Source organism: Barbus barbus (assembly GCF_936440315.1).
Source record: "Barbus barbus genome assembly, chromosome: 45".
In the NCBI taxonomy this organism is placed as follows: domain Eukaryota; kingdom Metazoa; phylum Chordata; class Actinopteri; order Cypriniformes; family Cyprinidae; genus Barbus; species Barbus barbus.
Window position 1 is genome coordinate 20,334,166 of NC_136723.1, and position 27,308 is coordinate 20,361,473.

A 27,308-nucleotide genomic window follows, 5' to 3' on the forward strand; every position below is an offset into this window, starting at 1 on the left:
TAAACTGCAAAATAATATTCAGTTCTGGCGATCCCTGCCCATTTCTTTAATAGGAAGGGTTAATATTATTAAAATGATCTTTCTCCCACAAATTCTTTTATCTTTTTCAAAACATCCCAATATTCTTACCGAAGATTTTTTTCAAACAACTAGATTCCATTATTATACCCTTTTTGTGGGATTACAAAGCCCATAGAATAAGTAAAGCACACCTTTGCAAACTGAAAGCTGTTGGTGGAATGGCACTTCCAAATTTTGCCCTTTACTACTATTCTTGTACTCTTCAGAATATTATATTGTGGCTAGATCATACTTTGGATCCAAATGGAAAGAGAGGCATGTAGACCATACGATATTGGTGCAGTCTTACTGTCCCCTATAAAGATAGACAAGCCAGTATATAAACATAACTGTATAATTCCTCGTACAATTCGTATTTGGAAGCAGATCAAATCAAAATTTTCAATAAAGCCATTGTCTTTCCTGTTACCAATCAGCGGGAACACCTCATTTACCCCTTCTACTATGGATGCTGCTTTTACAAAATGGAGGGATTTCAGACTATTGGAAATCTATTCACAAATGGCACTTTTGCTACCTTTAGACAGCTGCAGGATAAATATGGTTTGCATGCAAGTAACTTTTTTAGATATTTGTAGATCAGGGATTACGTAAGAAAGCACACACCCTGTCTTAATGAGGCTACTCCTGCTAATTTGGATGATCTTTTGGGACTTGGAGGTGGGGTCAGTCATCTGATATCCGTACTGTACAAAGAATTGTTGTCAAAGAATTTACCTTCTACAGAAAGTTTAAAATTGCAGTGGGAGCAAGAATTGGAGGAGGAGATATGTTCAGAATTTTGGGCTGATGTACTAGAGAATATTCATACATGCTCTGTCAACTCTAGGCACTGCCTTATTCAATTTAAGATTGACTCCATTATACTAAAAATAAATTATATAGACTATTTCCGGATGTCTCCCCAGTTTGTGACAAATGTCAGACTGATGTAGCCACTCCCTTGCATAGTTATGTTCTTTGTTCTAAATTAATCTCATTCTGGACTGAAGTATTTCAAACTTTGTCAGATATTTTACACTGTGTATTAGAGCCTGACCCACTTCTTGTGATATTTTGAATTTCTGATAAAATCATGCCACTTAAAAAATCTCAACAACAATTGCTGTCCTATGGACTTATTGTGGCAAAGAAACTTATCCTAAGGTTTTGGAAAACGACAGAAACCCCATCAGCGAAACTTTGGTTGGAAGAAATGATTAAGGTACTACATCTGGAAAAAATTAGATTCCGGTTGGTAAACAGTTTGGATAACTTTGATAAGATTTGGCCTCCTCTTCTCTTATATCTTGATAATGCAGGCTGAGTAATCATGCGGTGCTGACCGCACCATTAGTGTGGCAGGATTTAAGTCCCTAGGGTGGGGAGGGAGATAAGGGGTTGTTTTGTTTTGTTTTGTTCCATATGTTTGTTGAGCTTGTGTATTCAGTTTTTTATGTGTTATTTAGTTTAGTTTTGCTTTGTTTTTCTTTCTAGTTTTTTTATTTATTTTATTTTGTTTTATGTATGTAACTGAAATCATGGTATATGTAACAATAACTATTGGATTGTTTCATTGAATACCTTAATAAAAAGATTTAAATAAATTTGCCACACTAAACTCGTGGCTATCTAACTCTAATCGGCACAGGCCCGGTTCCAGAATCAAATCACTAAGGCTGCTTCTGAAATTAGTAAGGGTGCTCTAGACTTAATATTTCATTTCATATTTTTCCCTAATCTATTACTATGGTTATCACCTATATCAATCATTGCAGTTTCAAAGAGGAATCCCACATTTATATGAAAACCATATAATTTATGATTTATTCAAATTCTAAACGGATAATATAGCCTAGAAAGAGCACAAAAATATAACCTTTATAACCAATAAAATCTGTCTCTCATCTTATGAAAAACAGGTGAGTAGACACTTTAAAGCATTCTTACAGGCTCGTGTCTCCTGTACTAAATGTTTCTTCATCTGTTTGTTCACATTGTTTTTAACTATGCTAGTTGTGGTTTGTCACTAGAAATGGCAAAATAATTGTAACTGCCATTCATACGTTTTACAAAATATATTTTTTAACCACTTAATTCATTTGAAATCATAATATGACAGGATTTTATTATTAGTTTCATCAGATAATAAAGCGGCATGCTAATAGAGTTTTTAAGTTAATACAGTTTATAAATTACAGTTAACAAGTCTCTTATAATGCAAATTAAGAAAGACATTTACTCACCATCATGTCATTCCAAACCTGTATGCATTTCTTTCTTTTGCTGATATTTTGAAAAATGTTGATAACCAAACATTTTCGGTCCCCATTGACTTCCATTGCATTTTTTGACCATACAAGAAGCCAATGGGACCCAAAAATGAAAATCCTTCAAAATATCCACAGAAGAAAGAACGTTATACAGGTTTGGAACGGCATGAGGGTGAGTAAATAGTGACAGAATTTTCATTTTTGGATGAATGATCCCTTTAAGAATAAACTTCATCTCTGTAACTTTCTTAAAAGAAAAAATAAAAAGAAAAAATGAGACAATAGTCCTATAGTAAGTCATAAATGACATAACAGATTATCATATTTGTAATGAGAAACTACCAGACCACTACTGCTCTCTTCCGTCCACAAGAGGAACTCTCTCATTGTGTTCATACTGTATGTGAGACTCAGCGTTTCAACAACTCCTCAAGCTTATTTACCTGTGCTAAGGAGGTTGTCTGCTGTCAGCTGAATCTTACAATTCCAGGATCAGTTGTATTTACTGTGAATGGATGAGGTGTATAATGTTGAATTCCAACGCCTGCAGTCTTCTTTCATTCTTTGTTTTGCTTTGAAATTTGATTTGTCAGGGCTTGTATTGAAGAGGAGAGTTTATAATTGACAAAAAAATGAAAAGGGATCGGGCGTCGTTGATCTTGACTGTGCAAACTAAGCTATTCCCTCTCAGATTAACATAAGATTGATAAAAAGTTCTCCAAGTGCTGAGAAATATCACAGTTCTGAACAGACTGAATCACATATGATTTTCAGTAAAACAGCAGCAGTCTTACTCGTGTGATATTGCTTAAAGGGACAGTTTACTAAAAAATTAAAAGTCTGTCATCATTTACTCACCCTCATGTTGTTACAAACTTGTATATTTTCTTTCATCTGCAAAAGACGAAAGAAGATATTTTGCAACACCATTCACCAAAAACGTTATATAAAGTAGAAGAAATGAAGAAGAAATAAAGTCATATGGGTTTGGAAATACAAGACGGTAAAGAAATGATGATGCAATTTTTGGCTACACAAAAAGGTGCAGTCTGAACTTTGTGTGTCTGCCAATGTGGTTACTGTTACCAGAGTGTTTAGAGGGCTTAACTTGGCATCTGTTTGGTATTCAAATGAGGTTTAGTTTAGTCATGGACTTTCAAGACATTTTCATCTCAAAGAAGTTTATGAAGCCAACTTCATACAGCTTCAACAGTCATCGTATCTCTTATCTTCATCTTTAAACTGGCTATACAAAAAATCACTCATCACCAGATCAACCCTCATATTTATCATTCTAATCATTACTGTTATCTTTGCCGCAATTTACAAAACACACTTTGGGGCTTTCCAGGTGCTGTTTACACAACTACTAATAAGGTCAAGTCTAATTTATTTTATGACTAGTTTTCTCCAGCACAATGATGGATTTCCCAAGAAACATTTCCTCACACTTATATATACTGTTAAAAGACAAGGTTTTGTTTTAAATATTGAAGATCATATATAATGACATTCTGACTGTACCTTATTAATAGTGCCAACCGAATAATGAGTATCTATCGAAACAGCATATTTATCACATGTCCAAACCAAGATCTTTCTCTCAGATGTCCATGTCTTTTCATGGGAACATGCTGTAACAGGCACAGAGTGGTGAAAATCAAAACAATTGCTTTCAGTTCAAGGACAAAACAAATACTTCACTTTCATTCTTCATGTAACAGCACACAGTTGTTTTCAATCAACTTTTACATATAAAAAAAGCTCCAGTTAGAACCAAAAATGGCTTTAGCTTAATGCCTTTAAAGTTATTTTTATTCTTGTGTTCTTCAGAAAAACGTCTATGTGGTGGTGTTTTAAAGAAATACTCTGCTCTGAAAGCTTTAAAATTTTACGCTGAACTTTTGTGTCTTCTGATAACCAAGTCAAGAAACCTTAAACTACAGCAAAAAATGAATCTTCACTCAAAATAAAGATTCTTCTTAGCTAGAACCATTTTTTGCTAAATATTTTTGGAATTTAGGAAAGTTCAAATGAAATGTTCTGTAGATCAGTGTTTTAATTTCGAAGTATTTCTAAAGCACCAGAACATTGATGCTTTTCTAAAGAACTAGAAAACAGGTTAAAAAGTTTCTTACTCATTACTCACCCTTGTTGTTTCAAATTAAAACCTTTATTTTTAAAGGAATAGTTCACACAAAAATGAAAATCAGCTGAAAATGTACTCACCTTCAGGCCATCCAAGAAGTAGATGAGTTCTTCATCTGAACAGATTTGGAGAAATTTTGCATCACATCACTTGCTCTCGAATGGATCCTCTGCAGTGAATGGACTCTCATTCTGACGGCACCCAAACAGCTGATAAAACATCACATTCATCCACAAGTAATCCACACAACACCAGCCCATCAGTTAAAGTCTTGCAACATGAAAAGATGCGTATCCATCATTAAGGTGTTTTTAACTTCAAATCATTGTTTCCAGCTAAAATACAAGTCCTCTATCCATAATATTGCTTTAGAAATAGAAACAAACACATCTACATCTTGGATAGCCTGAGGGTGAGTATACATTTTCAGCAAATTTTCATTTTGGGTGAACTATACCTTTAAAAGTTTAAGAATAGAGTTCTTTATTTTTACAATTACAAAGAAAACTGTCTGTACCTTATTTGTTTCTTCAGGTAGGCCTATACATGGATGAGGAAATATTTTGCTTTGGGAAATATCTTGTTTTCCTCTGTATGGTAAGAAAAAAGTTCACAATGTAAACGATCGAGCTAATCATCTTTTCTTGAGAAATGGGCATAAAGACACATTTAATCAATTTTATGTGATGCTTTTGACCTACAGAACTTCCAAGGAAGTGACAGGAAGACAGCTGTGTAGAGTTCATTTGAAGAGGAAGCTGTGAAAACAAAACAAAACAAAAAACAAACAGGAAAAAAAAAACTAATTTACAGTAAATAGAAATAAATAAATAATAATAATAATAAAAACACTATCTCGGTTCATTAAATTCAGTGTGCCTTCTATCAACTTCTGTGAATTTTTCCAGGCTAATAAAGAAAAGTTTCAAAGGCCATTGTGGATTGTGACATTGTCTCTTGCCAATTTGTTTTTTTTTCCCCTAGTGTAATCAAACTCACCTAACAACTTTAACGGTTATGGCTGTCATCATTCATGATAGATAAGTATGGTGATGAGTTGACTGAAGTGAGTTGATTGTTTTTCTTACCAAATGTGACTGCAGTATGAGAAATCGTTGATATGAAATTCTAGGAGAGATGGAGTCTTTCTCAGGAATCACACTTCCATAATTGAGATCATCAAGATAGCTTATCATCTAACTCTCATAAGTATAGGCTATTAATTTACTTTTTTAAAGTTTGAGGTAGCGAAGTTCGGTTACTTTTCATTCTTTGTTAAATATCTCTACTGGAATAAAACTGTGATAACCAAGTTAGGTGCAACTATAAACTAACCGCCTTGAGGGCAAATTACATATTTATTAACTTTTGTTAGGCTAATGAATTACTAAAGTTGGTTGGTACAGACTAGTCAAGAGTTGAAAACAACAAACATGACTAAAAGTAAAAATAATAGAAAGAATTCAACACAAGTGAAGTTATTAACATAATTAAGGGAGGAGTTGTCAGGGTTTCTATGAGAGAGGACTCAAATGCAGGATAAGAGTTGACAATTTATTAAAATAACGGACAGGACAAGAGATGGTGAGGAGGGGAGAGAACACAGTCCAGACAATAGGCAGAGAATGAATGATGACAGGCGGCCTAGATGGAATATATAGAACAATATAAAAGGACAGGAGAACATGAGGAACAGGTGACAACACTCAGACAAACAAGGGGAGAACGAGAGGGACAGGTGACAACACTCAGACCAACGAGGACTAAACAAGGGGGCGCGGTAATGGGTAACAAGGAGGCAGGATAGGAGGAGCACATGGCAGACAACAACAAAGACAGAGCCATGTGCTCAAACACAAAACAAACATAGAAACATGAAACACAGACAAGACAGTAAGGGCAGGATCCTGACAGGAGTACACCCATCTAATGTTCCAATTAATCTTCCCTCCTCCTCCCCATCTCCTCCTTTTTTTGCATTTTTATTTATTTATCTTTCTGTCTATACGAGGCTATCGGAGCTCAAGTAGAATAGCCTCTCTGAGCCCTCCATTGCAGATATAAAGCCAAATCTGTTTACCACTAATGCTAAGATTATATGGGCACACAAACTTGTGTAATTATAGGCTATATACATTTTTAGATGTCAACTCCAGTCTTCTGTAGCTACTACTGTTTCTTCTAAAATTTGATTTATATTTATGTAGGCTACTATGGTGTTAATGTAATAAAAATATATTGTTCTGACTATAAATTCTTAACTGATGAACGTGCAGGAAGTTGTAAATAACGATAAATAGCCTAGTGCACGAGCTGCACATTCACGAATTTCGTTGGCAACCACGAACTGTAGCCTATTAATTGGTGAAAGAATTGCTGTTTTTTTCTCAACTGAATAATTAAACATAATAAATGTAAACATTTATATAACGTTTTAAAATCAGATTTCAGTAGACACCGTTTTATAACGGCAAGGGGCGAGTGGCTTCATAAAAGTCACAGTACAGTACAGGTACATCTCAAAAAATTAGAATATCGTGAAAAAAAGATGACATCTTGATCTTTTATGTCTTTTAATGTCGTCTGTTCGTCTCCAAATAGTGTCAGTCTACCGCCAATTCATAAGGAAATCACTCCAAAACACATCTATGATCGCCAAAGTCTTTTGGATATCAGCAACGCATACAAACACCAACTCTCGCCGGCGGCTACTGAGAAGCTACGAGGCCTTTGTTTACTGCTGAAGCCGGACCTCGAGACCGCGGCCTCGCCTACTGACGCTACCCGCACAAGGCAGCATCGCAAGCGGTGTAAGAGAGGACGGAAGGCAGAGAATGAATGTATGGTGGTCAGCACACTCTCAATGGTGCCCCTGTAGAAAGTGGTGAGGATGGGTGGCGGGAGACTTGCCCTTTTCAGCCGGTGGAGAAAGTGGAGGCACTGTTGTCCCTTCTTGTTGAGTGACGTGATGTTGGTGGTCCAGGTGAGATCCTCTGTGATGTGCACCCCCAGGAATTTGGTGCTGCCGACTCTCTCCACAGTTGAGCCGTCGATGGTCAGCCGCTGAATAAGCGCGGAGGTATACGAGCTAGGCTAAGAGCTAACCCCACAAGGCTCTTCCAACACTCATGCTCTCAAACGTTCGCTCTCTGGAAAACAAACTGGACCTAATTCAACTCAGTCGGTCTACACAGCATGAGGCAAGGGATTGTTGTGTGTTTGTTTTCACTGAAACATGACTAAACGACAACATCCCAGACTCCGCCATTCATCTGCATGGGCTAAACGGGGAAAGCCGATTAGTCACCAGAAGCGACGGACGACAGCTTGCGTAAGTGTTTTGAATAACTTGGTCGCAGTTCTGTTGTTTAAATTATTTACTTGCTACTAGGAAGGAATAGTTGTGCAAAGTGTTAGTTTCGTCTTGAGCTATTAGCAGTCCTACCATATTGGCTGGGCTGATCAGAAGCTGGCAACAGCGACTGTGAAAGTATTTAAACTGCTCGTTCCCTGCTCTAAGGTTGGGAAAGCCGATTAGTCACCAGAAGAGACGGACGACAGTTCGCGTAAGTTTTTTGAATAACTTGGTCGCAGTTCTGTTGTTTAAATTATTTACTTGCTAGTATCCTCCTCTCTTCCCTCGCCTACCCATTTCTCTTCTCTGGATGTAAATGCAGCCACTAACACTTTATGCTCTACCTTAACCTCTTGTCTAGACGACATCTGTCCTCTCTCCTCCAGGCCAGCACGGGCTGCTCCTTCTAACCCCTGGTTATACGATGTTCTTCGTGAGAATCGGACCAAACTCAGAGTGGCAGAGAGAAAATGGCGCAAATTAAACGATCCGTCGGACCTGAGTAGGTATCAGTCTTTGCTTTCATCTTTCTCTACTGAAGTCCACACTGCCAAATCATCACATTTCCACAACAAGATCACCAGCGCTCCAGACATGCGTAATCTCTTCAGAACATTTAATTCTCTCCTCTGTCCCCCTCCTCCACCTCCCACCACTTTGATAACCGCTGATGACTTTGCCTCTTTTTTCACAGACAAAACTAGAACAATCAGTAACCAGTTCTCAACTCCACAGGACCTCCAATCAACCACATCCACTGCTCTAACTCCCATCTTCTCCTTCTGTCCCCTCACCGAGGCAGGAGTATCCAAACTTCTCCTCTCCAGCCATCCTACAACATGTCCTCTCAACCCGATCCCCTCACACCTTCTCCAAACAATCTCTCCCACACTCTTACCGGCACTCACACACATTATCAACACATCTCTCCTCACAGGCATCTTCCCCACAGTATTCAAGCAGGCTCAGGTAACCCCACTGCTCAAAAAACCTACATTAAACGCTTCTCTTTTAGATAACTACAGACCTGTCTCTCTCCTTCCATTCGTAGGGAAAACACTCGAACGAGTTGTCTTCAACCAGCTCTCGCGTTTTCTTTCACAGTACAACAAACTGGATGCTAAACAGTCAGGTTTCAGGAGTGGCCATTCAACAGAGACTGCGCTACTCTCAGTCACTGAAGCCCTGCGAACTGCAAAGGCTGATTCCAAATCGTCAGTCCTCCTGTCTACCCTCTCATCACTGGGCATCACTGGGATTCCACTTCGCTGGTTTGAATCCTATCTCACCGGTAGATCCTTCAGGGTGGCCTGGGGAGGGGAGGTATCCAAACCACATCAACTGGTCACTGGAGTTCCTCAGGGATCGGTTCTTGGACCCCTCCTCTTCTCCACATACACTACATTGCTGGGTCCCATCATACATGCACATGGCTTCTCCTATCACTGCTACGCCGATGACACACAGCTCTATCTCTCTTTTCAACCAGATGACCCAACGGTAGCTGCACGGATCTCAGGCTGCCTGGCGGACATCTCGGCATGGATGAAAGAACATCACCTACAGCTCAACCTGGCAAAGACGGAACTTCTGGTCTTCCCTGCCACTCCGACTCTACAGCATGACTTCACGATTCAGTTAGGCTCATCAATGATTACCCCATCAACTTCGGTCAGAAATCTTGGTGTAATCTTTGATGACCAGCTGACCTTCAAAGAGCACATTGCAAAGACTGCTCGATCCTGCAGGTTTGCACTACACAACATCAGAAAGATCAGGCCCTTTCTGACAGAGCATGCTGCGCAACTTCTTGTCCAGGCCCTTGTTGTTTCTAGACTGGACTACTGCAATGCTCTTCTGGCTGGTCTGCCATCAAACACAATCAAACCTCTACAAATGATTCAGAATGCAGTGGCACGACTGATCTTCTACGAGCCCAAAAGAGCGCATGTTACACCTCTCTTCATCTCCTTGCACTGGCTACCAGTGGCAGCTCGCATCAAGTTCAAGACACTGATGCTTGCGTACAGAACTACCACAGGCTCAGCACCCTCCTACTTCCACTCACTATTACGAAACTACATCCCCTCCAGAAGTCTGAGATCTGCTAGTGAGCGACGCCTTGTGGTTCCATCACAGAGAGGCTCAAAATCACTCTCCAGAACATTCTCGTTCACCATTCCTGTCTGGTGGAATAATCTTCCCACCCCTATCCGGAACGCCGAAAACGATGAAACGCTCTACAGAGAGGAAGTGGCGCAGCTGGCGAAATGGTGTGGTGCTAACAACCTGTCCCTCAATGTGAGTAAGACAAAAGAGGTTGTGATGGACTTCAGGAGAAACTCTGTTGACCACCCCCCACTGACCATCGACGGCTCAACTGTGGAGAGAGTCGGCAGCACCAAATTCCTGGGGGTGCACATCACAGAGGATCTCACCTGGATCACCAACGTCACGTCACTCAACAAGAAGGGACAACAGCGCCTCCACTTTCTCCACCGGCTGAAAAGGGCAAGTCTCCCGCCACCCATCCTCACCACTTTCTACAGGGGCACCATTGAGAATGTGCTGACCACCTGCATCACTGTCTGGTATGGGAACTGCAGTGCTACTGACCGCAAGACCCTACAACGGACAGTGAACACTGCCGCAAAGATCATCGGTGCCCCTCTCCCCTGGACATTTTCCTTGCACGATGATCCAGCAAGGCCTCCAGTATTGTGAAAGACCCCACAACCTCTTCCAGCTCCTACGATCAGGTAGAAGGTACCGGAGTATCAAAGCTCGCTCTGTCAGATTGCTCAACAGCTTTTTTCCCCAGGCTGTGAGAGCTCTTAACTCTAATCTCCCTGTCCCCCTCTGACCCGCCACCCACCCAACTCATTAATACAGCTGACAACTTTCCCTAAGTGCAATTCTGAGTGTGCTACACACAGGTGAGTGGGCTATACAAAGCACCTGTAATAACGAACTCATCCCACTATATGCACACTAGACACTTTCTATAAACACTCCCTGCTACAAAGACTCAATAAGAAAATGTTTACTTGAGCATTGCACTACAAATCTTTTTGCACTATGTGCTGCTTCCCACAAAATCTCTCTTTAATCTGCACAACAATTTAATGTACGAAATACATATAGTTTTTTTCTATTTTTTTTTCTTTTTTTGCACAATTTCATGTAGGGTTAGGGTTAGGGTATATATGTAAAGTTCTTGTACAGTCTCAGTTTGTGCATGTCTAGGCATCTAGGTATAGTAGTTATAGTATTTATAGTATATGTATAGTCAGATGGTCTATTGTTTTTTTCTTATACGTGCATTGTTGTATGTTTATCTTATGTTTAACTAGTATGTAGCACCGTGGTCCTGCGAGACAACATTTCTTTCCACTATATGTCCACACATGTAGCAGAATGACAATAAAGCTCAACTTGACTTGACTTGACTTGAAAAAGGTCAATATTTTTTGTCACTCATTTCAGAAAGTGAAACCCATATATTATATAGATTCATTACACATAGAGTGATATATTTCATGCCTTTATTTCTTGAAATTTTGATGATTATGGCTTACAGATAATGAAAACCCAAAATTTAGTGTCTCAGAAAATTAGAATATTAAATAAGATCAATAAAAAAAGGATATTTTAAACAGAAATGTCAGGCTTCTGAAAAGTATGTTCATTTCTATGCACTCAATACTTGGTTGGGCCTCCTTTTGCATAAATTACTGCATAAATGCGGCGTGGCATGGAAGCAATCAGCCTGTGGCACTGTTCAGGTGTAACGGAAGCCCAGGTTGCTTTGATAGCGGCCTTCAGGTCATCTGCATTGTTGGGTCTGGTGTCTCTCATCTTCCTCTTGACAATACCCCAGAGATTCTCTATGGGGTTCAGGTCAGGCGAATTTGCTGGCCAATCAAGTACAGTAACACCATGGTCATTGAACCAGCTTTTGGTACCTTTGGCATTGTGAGCAGGTGCCAAGTCCTGCTGGAAAATGAAATCAGCATCTCCATAAAGCTTGTCAGCAGAAGGAAGTATGAAGTGCTCTAAAATTTCCTGGTAGATGGCTGCGTTGACTGTGGACTTCAGAAAACACAGTGGACCAACACCAGCAGATGACATGGCAGCCCAAATCATCACTGACTGTGGAAACACACTGGACTTCAAGTAACATGGATTCTGTGCCTCTCCACTCTTCCTCCTGGGACCTTGATTTCCAAATGAAATGCAAAATTTACTTTCATCTGAAAAGAGGACTTTGGACCACTGAGCAACAGTCCAGTTCTTTTTCTCCACAGCCCAGGTAAGACGCTTCTGACGTTGTCTCTGGTTCAGAAGTGGCTTGGTAGCCCTTTTCCTAAAGATGTCAGAGCGTGGTGACTCTTGATGCACTCCAGCTCCAGTCCACTCCTTGTGAAGCTCTCCCGAGTGTTTGAATCAGCTTTTCTTGACAGTATTCTCAAGCTTGCAGTCATCCCTGTTGCTTGTGCACCATTTCCTACCCAAATTCTTCCTTCCTGTCAACTTTGCATTTAATATGCTTTGATATAGCACTCTGTAAACAGCCACCCCTTTCAGTAATGAACCTCTGTGACTTACCCTCTTTGTGGAGGGCGTCATTGTTCATCTTCTGGACCATTGCCAAGTCAGGGGTCTGTAGGGATGGTCATTCATTGAAACTCAAATGTAAATATTTTAATATTTTGAGATACTGATTTTTGACTTTCATGAGCTGTAAACTCTAATCATCCAAAAAAAAAAAAAAAAAAAAAAAAAAAATACATTTGAAATGTTTTACATTTTAGTTTATGAAGTTAAACAACCATCTCATTTCTGTTTAAGTGCTTCCTAAAGTCACTCAGTCGCGCGCCTCCTCTCCGCCCCGACACTCAAAAAGTCAGTGAGCAGCGCGCGCATCTCATTCTACCTGCTGAACTCGCGCTGATCAAAGCATGGCCAAATCTCAGTCGAGACGCTGCTGCTTCTGCATACTCGCTATAGTGTGCTGTGTTGTGATTATCTGCATTTGCATCATTTTAGCCACCAAACAGAGATGCGCGTTTACGCACGCTGCTGTTTCTGCGGACTCTTCCAGGTGCTCCGACATTGGCAGGTAAGAAGACGTGCGCGTTATGCGAATTAAGATCTGAATCTTATGTATCGAAAATATTACATCGACGCTACACTGACTTTCAGTTCAATGCAATACAGCTGCAGTACAAGTTCAGAGAGTTCAATTGCATGTCAGTAGCTGCAACATTGGCTACAAGAATAGTTTTTAATAAGCTGTTGGCAAAGTTTGTTTTAAATATAGAGTGTTTAATATGAAGACATAGCCTATTATTTCAAACCACAATGAGTATAAACAATGTAGAGATAATCAATTTAAGAGATTAGATAATGCAGCACTGAACATATGGTGACACTTGAGTTTGGATACACTTGTACTGATGGATCTTATAGATTTAGAATGACTAGAATTATGACATATGAAAAAATAACTAAAAAGTTTAATGTAGAATGGGTCTGTCCATACTATTGTGTACATACAATCTTGTTGACATTCTGTGCATTCTGTGTAAAATATTTTCTGTGATGCTGCACACAACCTTATCCAAGATCTTTTGTTCTGAGCACTCATTAAACTGACAAGAGCCATGGCATTAGTGACAGCCAAGACCTCCTGCCAGTCAAAACTGGATCAACCAGCTTCACAAACCCCTATGAAGAAGTCATGCTCTTAGATTGGCACATTTTTTGTCTCTCGTCCACATTTCCTGCAGTTTGTGCCAAACTTACAGAGTGTTTCCTTGTTCAATGTGTGAAGTCTTTTATGACTGCATTTCAAAGAACTTGGCTTTGGTGTTTCATCTGGGGTCACAATTTAACCTGCTCTAAAAGGATAGAGGAGTTAGTTAAGGTTTCTAGGCATGTCCTGGATAGAGGAGGTATTTGTCCTCTTTTAGAATAATGTCATGTGATGCTTGGAACTCGACTCACATTTTGTCAAACAAAACAACCTCTGAATGTTAAAGAAGTAAAGAACATTACGTCTCCACAGACACTGTTGTTACCCAGAGTCTGGCACATCATCTAACCGAGGTTATTTCTCGCTTGCCTGCTTCATTTAAAAGTTTTTTTGTGTGTCTGGCATTATTGACACATCTTAATGAGTGCTGTTGATCAGTATTCAACCCCTACAGGGATAAAGTAAATAAGTTTTGGTGGCTCATTCAGACCATATATGTATATATAATACATAATATATATATCGCAAACTTACGTGGTTTGGACCAGTGTTGACGAAAGTTACTTTTAAAAGTAATGCATTACAATATTGTGTTACTCCCTAAAAAAAGGTTTGTTACGTTTGAGTTACTTTTTTAAATCTTGGCAGGGCTTGCTTGTTTGTTTTAATATAAAAAAGTTATTCTTTTACAAATGTAAAGGCGCTTTTACACCAAAAGTGAAATGAATATGCTTCAGGTTGAAGTAAATTCCTGTCTGTACAGTAGAGGTCGCAGCTCAAACAAATTGCATAAAGAATATGAAGCAGGAGAAGAAAGTTAAACACCAATAACAGAAATTAAACACAATTGTGTCATTTTTGCTTAGTATGGTTGAATTGGATTATTGAAGGTCAGTAGCAAAGACATTGGTTAATAAAATGGGATTAAATACATAATTGTCAGACCTATGGACCTGTTTTGTTGTGTTTTCTCCCTCATGTGCTCTGTCTGTGTCTGTATGCTGTGTTGTGCGTGTGATTCCTTCCTGCCTTCTGTGGAGTTACCCCTCTTGTGGATTTAGTAAAGATTGTTTGAATTCTTCTTCTTTTTCGTGCGCCTTTTTTACACTGCAACCTGTGACGATAATGATATTTGTCTCATTTAACATGTTGTTTTTGTGCAGGTGAGATGAGTAAATACAAGTTCATATTTAGTCTAGAAATACAGTAAGCATTTTCACACAGCATGCACAACGCCTCTGAACTTACTCCCGATGTCTCTCAACATGGGGACAGGAGAGACACATGTGAAAACAAAGTAACTGGAGTTACTTATTTGAAAAAGTAACTCAGATATATCCTTCTAAAGTAGTGCATTACTTGACTATAGTTACTTAAAGTAATCTGATTACGTAACTCACATTACTTGTAATGTGTTGACCCCCCCCCCCCCCCCCAACACTGGTTGGGACAACAGCTCTCAACCTTCTCGTGGTGCGAAGCATGGTTTATTATTGTTGACTTAAGCAAACTACTGTAATGTTTTTATAGTGAGATACAGGGAGGTTAAAGTTTCTGGAACAACAAGGCTCTGTTTGTTCAGACCATAACTGGCATTTTTAAAAATGGAATTTGCTCTCCATTTGTTCTCTTTGCTATTTAGGAATGGGAAAAGGGAAATTTGATGTTTTTCCTATGGGAATTTCCTTTCTTGACTTGTTTTTGTTGTAAAAGTGGCTGTATAACATTACCGCTTCACACTGTAACACTGATCTAATCTTTAATCTCAATTTTCAGATTTAACAACAAACACTGGATTGTTGTCGTCCTAACGGCATTTTTGACTTCATCAATGCACACCATCACAATCTGATATGCTTTCAAGGACTGTTCGTTATCGTCAATATGAGTGATGCATCATTGTGATTGATGGTCATTGTCGTATCACTTAACACTGATATAAAGACTGTGGTACTTTTTTTTTTTTTTACGTTTCGGATGTTTGATTTATTCCATCCCTGCCATTGAAAGATCTCACATTTAAAAAAAAATATTATCAGTACTTTCATGCTAAAAATAATAAATTGAGCAGAATTTAATTTATGCTCATTAAAAATACATATGATGTTCATTGTTGGAGTTTGCAGATTTAGCCACTTGAACTTTGTTTTCAGAATATTGCTGTAACCCAGTGCTAAATTTATGAGACGTGTTCTGTTCGCAGGGACATGCTGCGTGAGGGGGGCTCAGCGGTGGACGCAGCCATCGCAGCTCTGCTCTGCACTAGTTTGGTCAACCCACAGAGCATGGGTTTGGGCGGAGGGGCCATCTTTACCATTATGGACAAAACAGGTATGTCTATGTATATGTATTGTAGTTGCGTAAAAAGCACTATATAATTCAATGGAAATTAGCATATTAGGTCTTGTGATTTGAGGTGATAAGTCTTTCGAACCAACATTTCTTTATTGCCCTTTTTATGAACAAATCAGAACATGTCATTTACTTTATTTTTACTATGACTCATAATTCATAAAAGTTTAGTTTTCATTGGTACAGCTCATTGAGTTTCTCTAGAAATGTTATGGAGAGGTGGACTGACCTGTTTGTTTATTGTTTAAACAGTGTTCTTTAAAGAGACTAAGAAAAATGTACATGACATAAATAATGAACGCTGTTTTGAAAAAATAAAATCTCCATCAGTTTACGGAGTCCTCTGTTTTTCAAGGCAAAGTGAAAATCATCAGCTCAAGAGAAACAGTCCCAAAAGGTGTCCAAGCGGATCTGCTGAATAAGTGTCCGAAAACCTTAACATTTGCTACAGGTAAAGCTTTTCCACATGAAAGCAGGGTAAATTATCCCTCATTGGCCTCTCATTTAGAATTGAATTTAAAATCACCCATAAGTTCACCCAAAATTGACATCATGTATTCAACCTATGTCATTCCAACCCTACATTATTTTCTTTCTTCCAATAAAAACTGGGTTTTAACAGTTTAGATGTATAAATCACCATTCAATTTTATTGTGTAAAAACCAAGTCTGGACAAGTCAGCTTTTGTGTCTCACGGAAGAAGGAAAATAATAAGTGGCATGAGTAAACAATGACATATTTTTTAAAGATTTCATAAACATGCCATTTGGAAATATAGAAGTACAATGGAGCATTGTGCGTAGGATAGGGGAATTCTCTCTTAAGAGGAATAATGTACCTAAGTGGACTAGTTTTGCTTGTTTCTTAGTCTTAAATGCACTTCCCGGACAGTTAAAATGTCATTTTGACAGTCACTATTGCCAAACATATTTACCCTGCTAGACTCTACTGTCGACAAATTTTGCGTAGGTGCCTAAAAGTTCACATGCTGTGAATGCATACAAATGCAACTCTAATTATGACTGTTTTTCTGTAAAACAAATTTACTTCCCAGATAAAAGAGATTAGTTTTTTTTCCCTAAAAGCAGAAGTTTATGTAACTTGTATAAGAACGAAACTCACTGTGTTGTTCTTTGTACTGCAGTAATGTCCACTGAAAACAAAACAAAAGGTTTCTAAAACTGGAAATAATCTGATTTGGCAGTGTTCAGTGGTTCTTTAAAAGGGCTTTTCTTTTTTGTTTTAGACCAGTATTACTCAAGACTTTAAATTAACCCTAATATTAACCTTTGGCACATAACTAACAGCCTAACAACACCCTGTCAATCATGCACAAAATCCTATAATTGATCTTCAGAAAATTTAAAAAATCAAGTTTAAATGTATTTTTTCAAAATGTGTAATGCAAACAATACCAATTGTTAATGCATTTATTTGATCAATTCTGTAAAAACAGTAATAAAGTGTAATTTTATTACAATTTAAAAGAGCTTTTCTGTTTGAATATATTTTAAATGTATTTTATTCCTGTGATGCAAATCAGAACTTTTGAAAAATATTGTACTCCAGCAACTATTTTATGCTTTATCTGTCCACGCGTCTAACAGGAAGTCACTGGATAGGTGTACCAGGAGAACTCCGTGGCTATGAAAAAGCTCATCAGTTGTATGGAAAGCTGCCCTGGGCCAAACTATTCGAGCCCTCCATCCAGCTGGCACGAGAGGGCTTCCCCATGCCAGCTTACCTCACTGATTTCTTGCAGAAAAAGCCTATTAAAAGTCTGATTAATGGCACTGAACTCTGGTAATGTATCTTCTCCACACAAACACAAACACACTATCATGTACACTATTGTTATGACTGACATCTCAATGTAATAGTTTATTTAAGGGCATAAGTATGATGAACCTTGACGAGCATTCTTAACGATCAGTGTCAAAGAAGTAGGTTATGACTTAGCTGCAGGCAAACTGCAAGAAATATAAGACCTCATTCATTGTTGTTTAATAAGAAACTTTCTGCTGCATGAATCAAAGCAACATTGAGTCTATCTCTAGTTTTCTATTAAATACCATTTTTGTCTATTGTAAAACACAATTTGCTAAATAACTTTGTATTTATCAAATGTGTCCCTGGACCCAGGGGCGGACTTAACCAATAGGCGAGGTAATTGTTAAGTCCGCTTGACTGTCTCCGAACAGATACTGTATATTCACCTCTGTAAAGAAATTGTGTTTCAAGTCATAATTTTTTTTGTCTTGATGTTTCAAAATTTTCCTAGGCGCGCCAGAGCGAACTATAAATGCAAATGAATTATAAACTAAAAATGCGTATAAATGCACGAATGCAATGACTGGAGATTTTCGCTTAATAGATTACATTTTCGATTTGTGTCTCGGCAAACCCTATTTTATGCCTTAAGAACACTTGGAATACAGAAGGAGTTGCATGGGATAATCTTTATGACTTTTTAATCCTTTTTGTAAAAAGACTGAAGAAGTTTACAATTCAATAAATGGACAAGTGCAAGCATTTTTTAATATAATGTCTTTTGTGATCCGAAAAAAATAAGGTATGGCTTTAGAATAGCATCAGGTTGACTAATTATTTAGGCTACTTAAGTTGTGAAGAAGGGGTAATAGTTATAATAAATAATAGTTATAGCTATAATGAGAGTGTAACGGAGCTGACGAGACGAGAGACATGCGGATCCATTTGCAAGCTTTTATTAATAAACATAAAAAAAATAACAGGCAGGGTCAAATCACCAGCAAACGAGTATGGCACAGGCAAGACACAAGAGTAATCCAAGGGCATGCGTGGGTCCTCGATCGGTGAACAATATCCAGAGGGGTTAAGAAGAGGGGTAGTCCGATAACCTGAGCAATAATCCAAACGAGTTACACACAGAGTCCGAAACGGTGAGACAAGGGTAAATCCACGATACAAGGGCAGGAAACAGGAAACGAGACTATAAACAAAACAAACTAAACTTAGACTTACAAAACACAGAATGGCTCGGTAAGGCAGCTAACACTAGGAGAGTATTATACGCAAAACAATACTCGGCAAAGACAGAGAGGAAGTTCAAGGCTTATGTAGGGTGTGTGATCAGTGCAATCAGCTGTGTGTCCTCAGTGCAATGGATGATGGGAATTGTAGTCTGAGGTGGCGTGCAACAGTTAGTGTGGTGCAAGAGTCCATGTGGTGAGCGAGTGACCTCTGGTGGTGAGTTAACGGATGTTCATAGACCAGATTCATGACAGAGAGAGAGCTAGCGAGCAAAATAAGGGTTAGGCGTAAAAGAGTATATAGTTATTATGTTGGGACCCCGTACCTGAAATTTGCTAAGGACCCCCAAATCACTAAGTCCGCCCCTGCCTGGACCATAAAACCAGTCATAAGTAGCACAGGTATATGCTATCAATGGTCAACAATAAATTGTATGGGTCCAAATTATCGATTTTTCTTTTGACAAAAATCACTAGGATATTAAGTAAAGACCATGTTCCATGAAGATATTCTGTAAATTTCCCACCGTAAATATATCAAAACTTAATTTTTTTTATTAGTAATATGCATTGCTAAGGACTTCATTTGGACAACTTTAAAGACGATTTTCTCAATTTTTTTTTTTTTTTGCACCCTCAGATTCCAGATTTTCACATTTTCGGCCAAATATTGTCCTATCCTAACAAAGTATCCATACATCAGTGGAAAGCTTATTTATTCAGCTGTCAGATGATGGATACATCTTAATTTCCCAAAATTTACCCTTATGACTGGTTTTGTGGTCTAGGGTCACAAATAATTCTGGAAAATATTGTTTTGAAAACAAGAACTTTAAACAGCACAAAATTCATCTTTGCTATCTCACGGGAATAAATATTATTCATTTATAATAATGCAGTTATTTTAAAATATTAAAGTACTGGACACTATGACGTTTTAGGCCTGTGTTTTTGCTCAAATTAAGGCAGCTCTGATGAGCATTATTAAATAAATAGTATATACATCTTTAAACAGCATTTTATTCAGTAATATTGGCATTACAAGAAATACCATGATGTTTCAAGTTTATTATTTTTTTCATTGTTACTGTTTTGGGGTGAAATATGACCCACTCCTTTTTTTGGCAAGTTTCATCACATTTTGTTACACTTGGCTGGCTTATGTTACTTGAGTTGCTTTCTGTCTGGTTTTGTAAGCTTATTTTTTTGTACAGTGAACTGTTCTACGAGGACAAGACTGCTCTTAGCCCAAGGGACACCCTCAGGTTCCCTAAGTTAGCGGAAACCATGGAAACGATTTCTAAAGAAGGCGCTGATGCCTTTTACACTGGACAAATTGCCACGGACTTGATACTGGATGTCAAAGAGAAAAGTACGAACTGTTTGTATATATACGGCAGTCGCTGTAATCAGAACAGATGTAGTGTTTTCGAAATAGTTTTTTGGCAGGTGTGCTTGTTTACACAGTTTACTTTTGTTTTTTCCAGATGGAATCTTATCATTAGAAGATCTGAAGACTTTTCAGGTCAGAGTCAATGACTCCTGGTCAGTCCAACTTGGTGATTACACGATGCACTTCCCTCCTCCACCAGCAGGGGGAGCAATACTCAGCTTTATCCTCAAACTAATGCATGGTAGGAGTAGATCACAAAAGAAAGACTTTCAACTTGCCCTGCTATACTGAAGCAGTTCTTACTTATAAATATTAAACCTCCCTTTGATTTCCTCAGGATTCAGGCTTTCTCCAGCCTCTAACCAAGGGGACCAGAAAACCTTGAATTTGCATCGGTTCCTTGAGGCGGTTAAGTTTGCGAACGGACAAAAGCACAACCTCAAAGACCCCAACTTCGGCTCCAAAAATAATGTACTTGGGTTGGTTTTATGTTAAAATCAAAATGGCATGCTTTTCTGTCTGAAACATTCATTTAAAAATTACACAACAGCAGAGTTTCTCATGTGCTTCATTTAGCCTACTTGTATTTGCTATTTTTGGCAGTAGTAAGCATAATATCACTAGATGTCAAGTGCAGGGTTGAGTAAATACTATGAAAGGCCGGATGTTATTTCATGAAGGCCACACAAATGCAAGCAATTAATATTTGAAATTAAATCTAAATATTTGTTAACGAAGCATGCATTCAAAGAGATTTGATCTCATTTAGAAACATCATTAATAATTCCACACCAGGCAAAAATTTGATTTTTTTTTTAAATGCAAATAATGATCAGACTAAACTGAATAAATTTGTCTGGGAAGTATACTTGATTTATTCATGTTTTTCTTGTGCCCTGTGAATGCAGATGGAGTACATCAAAGATGAGAAGTTCATTGAGCATATCAGGACTTTGATCACTGACGGCTCCACGCACAACACCTCTTACTACAACATCACGCCGTCAGCTGACCACACTGGCACCACGCATGTTTCAGTGTTGGCAGAAGATGGCACTGCTGTGTCAGTCACCAGCACCATCAACCACATGTGAGACACATTTGCAGCACATGCTCAGCAGAGATCCTGTTTGTGTTTCAAGGTTTAAAAGGATAGTATGTGAACACACACACACACACACCTTTTATATAAGCAGTGGCTATTTGCGCTAAATGTAAATAGCAATTATATGCTATTTACACTAAGTGAAAATAGCAGGATTTTCTTTCTAATAAAATCATGCCACTTAAAAAATCTCAACAACAATTGCTGTCCTATGGACTTATTGTGGCAAAGAAACTTATCCTAAGGTTTTGGAAAACGACAGAAACCCCATCAGCGAAACTTTGGTTGGAAGAAATGATTAAGGTACTACATCTGGAAAAAATTAGATTCCGGTTGGTAAACAGTTTGGATAACTTTGATAAGATTTGGCCTCCTCTTCTCTTATATCTTGATAATGCAGGCTGAGTAATCATGCGGTGCTGACCGCACCATTAGTGTGGCAGGATTTAAGTCCCTAGGGTGGGGAGGGAGATAAGGGGTTGTTTTGTTTTGTTTTGTTCCATATGTTTGTTGTGCTTGTGTGTTCAGTTATTTAGTTTTGCTTTTTCTTTCTAGTTTTATTTTATTTTATGTATATAACCGAAATCATGGTATGTAACAATAACTATTGGATTGTTTCATCAAAAAGACAATGAATGGCATGCGCTTAACCATCTACTCCACTGGAGCTGCTGTTGTTTTGTAGTGTTGACTAACCCGACCATGTGCTGGTGGGCAGAGCTAGCGTAAATAGCCTCTGCCAAAAAGATGGCCTATTTGTACTTAGTGTAAATAGACACTAAGTCTAGACACTCTGTTTCAGATATCCTATATTATTTTTAAAAAATAAACAATATTATTAATAAAAATATTACAAATTCAATAATATTATAAATGAAATAATAAATCCTCTAATATTTATGAAAACTAATATTTTTAAATCTTATTTCTTCAGGTTTGGGTCAACTGTTTACTCTCCTAGAACGGGTATCATCCTCAACAACGAGCTAGCTGACTTCTGCAACCGAGCAGATTCTGTCAAACCAGGTGAAGATCCTTCACCAAATATATCTTCTGACATTTTGCATGTCTTGAAACTTCTTGTCACCATATTGTCTGTTTTTTCCCCCTCTCCAGGTGAGCAGCCTCCCTCCTCCATGGCTCCTACCATCCTGCAGTCCAAGGAGAAGACTGTCGTGATTGGTGGATCAGGAGGAAGTTATATCACCACAGCCATGGCCCTGGTGAGTCAAACTCCATTTTTTCCCAGAAAATCATTGAAATACAGTCAGTATTGACTTTAAACATATTTTTGTTAAAGCACTTGCATATATTTTCCAGTAAAAAAGTTACTTGAGCTATAAAATTGTCTTAGTCCTCCATTTACATTCTATAAACAAATTTCATATGTGTTCTAATATGATTGTCTGTGGTTGCTGACAGCATCCAACAGATGCAGTACAGAAATATCCTGCTGTAAAGAACCTAATTTAGTAAAATTGTTGTATTAAAATGTGTATGAAAACATTAAATATAAAATTGTCTGCATTAAAAACTATTGTATGCGGTAGTTGGCAGCATGCCACAGATGCAGTATGGAGATGTCCTGCTGAAAATAACCTGACAAATCCTCTTTAACGAACATCCCCTTGTTCTTTTCCTATTTCAGTCCATTATGAACCACTTGTGGTTTGGGATGAACCTTAAAGAATCTATTGCTGCTAAAATAGTATTTGTGGACTCCAACAACACTGTTCTATTTGAGCCTGGATACGACCAGGTAAGTCCTTTGGAATGTAGGTCCGCTCTAATATTATGAGGTTACCATGAATCACAATCCCATAATCCAATATTGACAGTGTGGCCGTATTGATTGTAATTGCTCTTACCTCCTCTTGAAATGCCCCCGGTCACTGATTATAATCATCATTTTATAAAGCAGGCCATCAAAAATGACTTAAGTAGAAACATTTTGTTCTTTTCTTCTTCTCAGTCTTCTATCGATGCAATGCAAAAGATAGGACACAACAACATGAAGGGCAACATGTACCCATTTTTCAATGTGGTCAACGGCATCTCGAAAGAAGGGCAGTGCATCTGTGCCGTATCTGATGCCAGGAAGCTCGGTGGGTCAGCGGGATACTGACCCTGCCTCTGTTTGCGCCGTCAGCTGTTAGAAACTGGTGTGGTGATTCATCAGACCTGGGAGGAAGTGAGGGTGGAAACAAAGGGTGGCCTGTTAACAACATAAATTCAAATATGGGGGGATTGTGCACAATGGTGTGCATTTGTCCGTCTATGTCCACTTTTGTTGGACTCTATCAAACGAGAGTTACAGTAAGATTTGAGTGCATGTAAATGTTTATGTAAATGTGTATGTTTTGTATGTCAGGGAGACAGGGGCTAGTTGTCACACAGAGGAAGGGTTGCATCTCAAAAACCACACTGGCATTCATTTAGGAAAGAGTCAACTATATAATGAAGGTAGATTTGATCTGATAGGCTGAACTGTGTTGGTGACATTTTTTTGACCATAAATTGTTGCACATGTTATAGAGTGCTGCAGCGATGATGTATTTTTGTAGGCCAACCCAGAAAGTCTCGACAGAAACCCAATTGGATTTTTCCACTTGCTTTTGGATAATTGCTGAAAAAAGACCAACAAAAGCTTATGATTCTTAAACATTTTATTCATCTCCACAAATAAACTTTTATGCATTTTGAAGCCTACATACAATTGCCAGAAGTATAAAGGCACTTTCGCACCATGTAGTTCTAGGAACTAGCCAACAGGGTCGTTCCTAGAGAAACAATTTCCCTCTCAGGCCGTTTTCCTGGTTGCATTCACACTGGCAGCAGGAATTCCGAAGCAGCCAACAGCAATGCCTTTATCCACGCCATTTACAAATATCAACATCCGGTGAAAATTGGACACGTGTTCGGAGCTGTTTTTGTTGTGTTTGTCGTGGGTTTCTGCACGGGATGCTGCAGACAACAGGTAAATGCCGTTATTGCTGTTTTCCATGTTCACGGAGTAAGTACTGTTACATAGCTTTTTAAAAATTCTGGATAACTAGCCGGTGTTTCGTATGCATTTGGCCAATCAGCGTACACCTGCATCACTGGTAGTTCCTATAGAACTGTTTTAGACCCCACTCTGAAGTAGGAGCTAAATTAGTTCCCCCAAACGGAGGTCCTAGAACTAAAACTGTTCCTAGTTCCTGCAGTGCGAGCATGCCAAAAAGTGGGAACTTCCACCTATAGTTCTAGGAACTATGAAAAGTTTCCTCCAGTGCGAAAGCGCCTTATTATAGAGTTAGTTAACTGAACTACACCATGGCCACATGACTTCAACCGTCATAACCGTCCACCATCATAAAGCTTCAGTCAGTTTTTATTTAAAAAAAAAAAAAAGAAACTTTTTCCTGAAAGTTGGAGTTAGAATAGTTTGCAAGAGCATGATTAGAAACACAACAAGGCTGTAAAAGTAAACTAGCGAGTAGATGAGAATTTCTGTTCGGTGTGATGACATTTAATGTCCCCGAAAATGTCTGTAGTCCCATTTAGCCACTTGTTGTTTTAATGATGTATTTTATGTCGTAGAATAAATCATGAAAATATCTTGAGTGTGTGTTCACCACAGACCTTATTTCTGGCATTTAACCAGAAACCCATTAAAAAGAACATTGTCCTTCACTCAATGAAAATGCTAAATCGTTGCAGGTACTGGTCTACAAAAATACACCATCCCAGCAGCACTCTACTTATTTTATATTTGTTTTTTTTAAATAAGCTGTATTTTTTTTTTCCTGGCCAGTAACTATGGAAATGTCAAGTAACGTTTTTGTAGCCAAATCTTTTAGCAATGTGCAAAAACTGTCATCATAGCCATTTTCAGATTATGTACAAAGCAGCACTATTTCATGAGAGCTAATAGTGATTAACCTGAGGTCAGTGTTTCTAAATACATCTTACTGAATCTATTCCATTTTTAAAGTTGTTACTGTAAATGTTGGGAAAAACTGTTTTAAGAAAATCGAAATTTGAATGTCACTAAACTGAATATCAAATACTGTAATTACGAGATTATTTTAGCAATTATTGTTTTATTACTTGTGAGCAGTGTTGGGGAAAGTTACTTTTAAAAGTAATCTCCCTAAAAAGTTACTTAACTACTTTTTATGGAAAGTAATGCGTTACATTACTTTTTAAATATGAGCAGGGCTTGATTGTTTGTGTTTAATACAAGAAGTTCTAATCATAGCAAATATAAAAGCCCTTTCACACCATAAAGTGTAATGAATAAACCTCAGACTGAAGGAAAAGTAAATTCACGTCTGTACAGTAGAACGCAGGAGAAGGTTCAACATTCTTCAGCAATAAAAAAAACAAATGAAGCACAATTGTTAGTTCTTTTTTGAAAAAGTAATGCGTTACTTTACTATTTACTTGAAAAAGGTAATATTATGTAACTCGCGTTACTTGTAATGCATTACCCCCAACACTGCTTGTGAATATGTTCTAGTTTTCATATGCACTTTTTTATCTTCCATTGTGATATTTTTATAAACAGCATCATATGTTGGTTGAACTTCAATCATAAATATTTTCTACTTTTCTACTATTTTTATATTGTTTATTGGAGCTGTTCAGACATTGAAGTTGACGGATATTCAACATAACCATGTCCCATGATGCACTACAGAATGACATATTAACGGAATTTAAGTGCATTTCGAATCTTTTTGTTTCATACATCACAATAAATCCTTCCTAATGTCTTTAAATGAGTCTTTTATTTGGCTTTTATTATTTAAGAAAATGGTTCAGTTTGAGCATTAGCCTTCGCTGTCCACCATCCAGGCACAAGCTCAAATGAGGCCGTGCATAAATCATGAAGACGGGAGAAATTATAGTCTACAAAGCATAATGTGATTAAATTCAGTTTTATGTGTGTTCACAGTGAGGTGAATGCAAACGGCTTTCCCTCGGAGGGAAGAGATATGCATTATTAAAACATGCAAATGATCCTCATTCACGCGACTCCCACTATGAATTCATTCTCTTTTTGTTCTTTATACACGGGTTAATTACAGATCATAACTCTTACCTCACGTTTTGTCGTTTCTTGCACAAAACAGTCATATTTTAGTTTTTCGTGAGTGTTTTCCATCTTCTTTGACCCAACGGCACGTGTTCACACTGGCACGAAAAACATATAGTCAATTATTATTTGTACACGGTCAACAAAATCAGTTATCAACAATACACAAGCACCCTTACACAAATGTCATTTTCAAATGTACATATAGTGTCAGTTGAATACATTTTTATTAATCCAGCCAGTCTAGCCATATAGCCCAGTCAGGGTAGTAGCTACTGTATTTAATTTTTGACAGAAATGTTGAAAAAAAGGCTGTGAGAAATTATACAAGTGTTATTCTATTGTTATTTAACAGCATACCGAAAGTTGCATAAAACGGTTTTTAAAATTAGAAAGCGAGCTATGAAAATATGTAGCACTGATGTAGCACCTGCTATTGAAAACTGTAAATATATTCATCACAGCCTTGTTTTCATTGATGTTAAATTCAGTATAGTGTCTAACCTTTATTCAGTCTATGAAAGTGCAAAAATGGCTTTTAATAACTAATTTAAATATACCTAGTAATATGTAACAATGTGACATAAGCACATTTCACAAACCAGTTGGGCACATGCATGAGTTGCCGTATGTTAATGTGCTCAGGTGACATCACAACTAGTTTGATAAGGTGTAGCTGGTTAAGGTACTGTAATTTGAATTAGCATAATATGGACTTTCACACAAATTCAGGTTCAGAAAGCTTCTTGGTTTGAAAGAGACTCATGC

At 38.0% G+C, this 27,308-nt stretch overlaps 1 protein-coding gene across 2 annotated transcripts; it reads left to right on the plus strand.

Moving 5' to 3' along the window:
* Positions 1 to 12,733: 12,733 nt before the first annotated feature.
* Positions 12,734 to 26,221, plus strand: LOC306863750 (glutathione hydrolase 5 proenzyme-like; the record flags this gene model as incomplete). 2 transcript variants are annotated; one of them, XM_079407287.1, is made up of 12 exons in its annotated part: positions 12,734 to 12,959; positions 15,799 to 15,926; positions 16,303 to 16,398; positions 17,556 to 17,751; positions 20,174 to 20,331; positions 20,447 to 20,593; positions 20,690 to 20,823; positions 21,261 to 21,442; positions 22,392 to 22,483; positions 22,574 to 22,680; positions 23,106 to 23,216; positions 23,430 to 26,221. In XM_079407287.1, 12 exons carry the CDS (start codon positions 12,799 to 12,801, stop codon positions 23,580 to 23,582), a joined length of 1,665 nt encoding a protein of 554 aa, XP_079263413.1. In that variant the 3' UTR covers positions 23,583 to 26,221. The 2 variants fall into 2 exon arrangements, with proteins under 2 accessions (XP_079263413.1, XP_079263412.1); XM_079407286.1 differs by having other exon boundaries at positions 12,799 to 12,959; positions 22,392 to 22,680; positions 23,430 to 26,219.
* Positions 26,222 to 27,308: the final 1,087 nt, after the last annotated feature.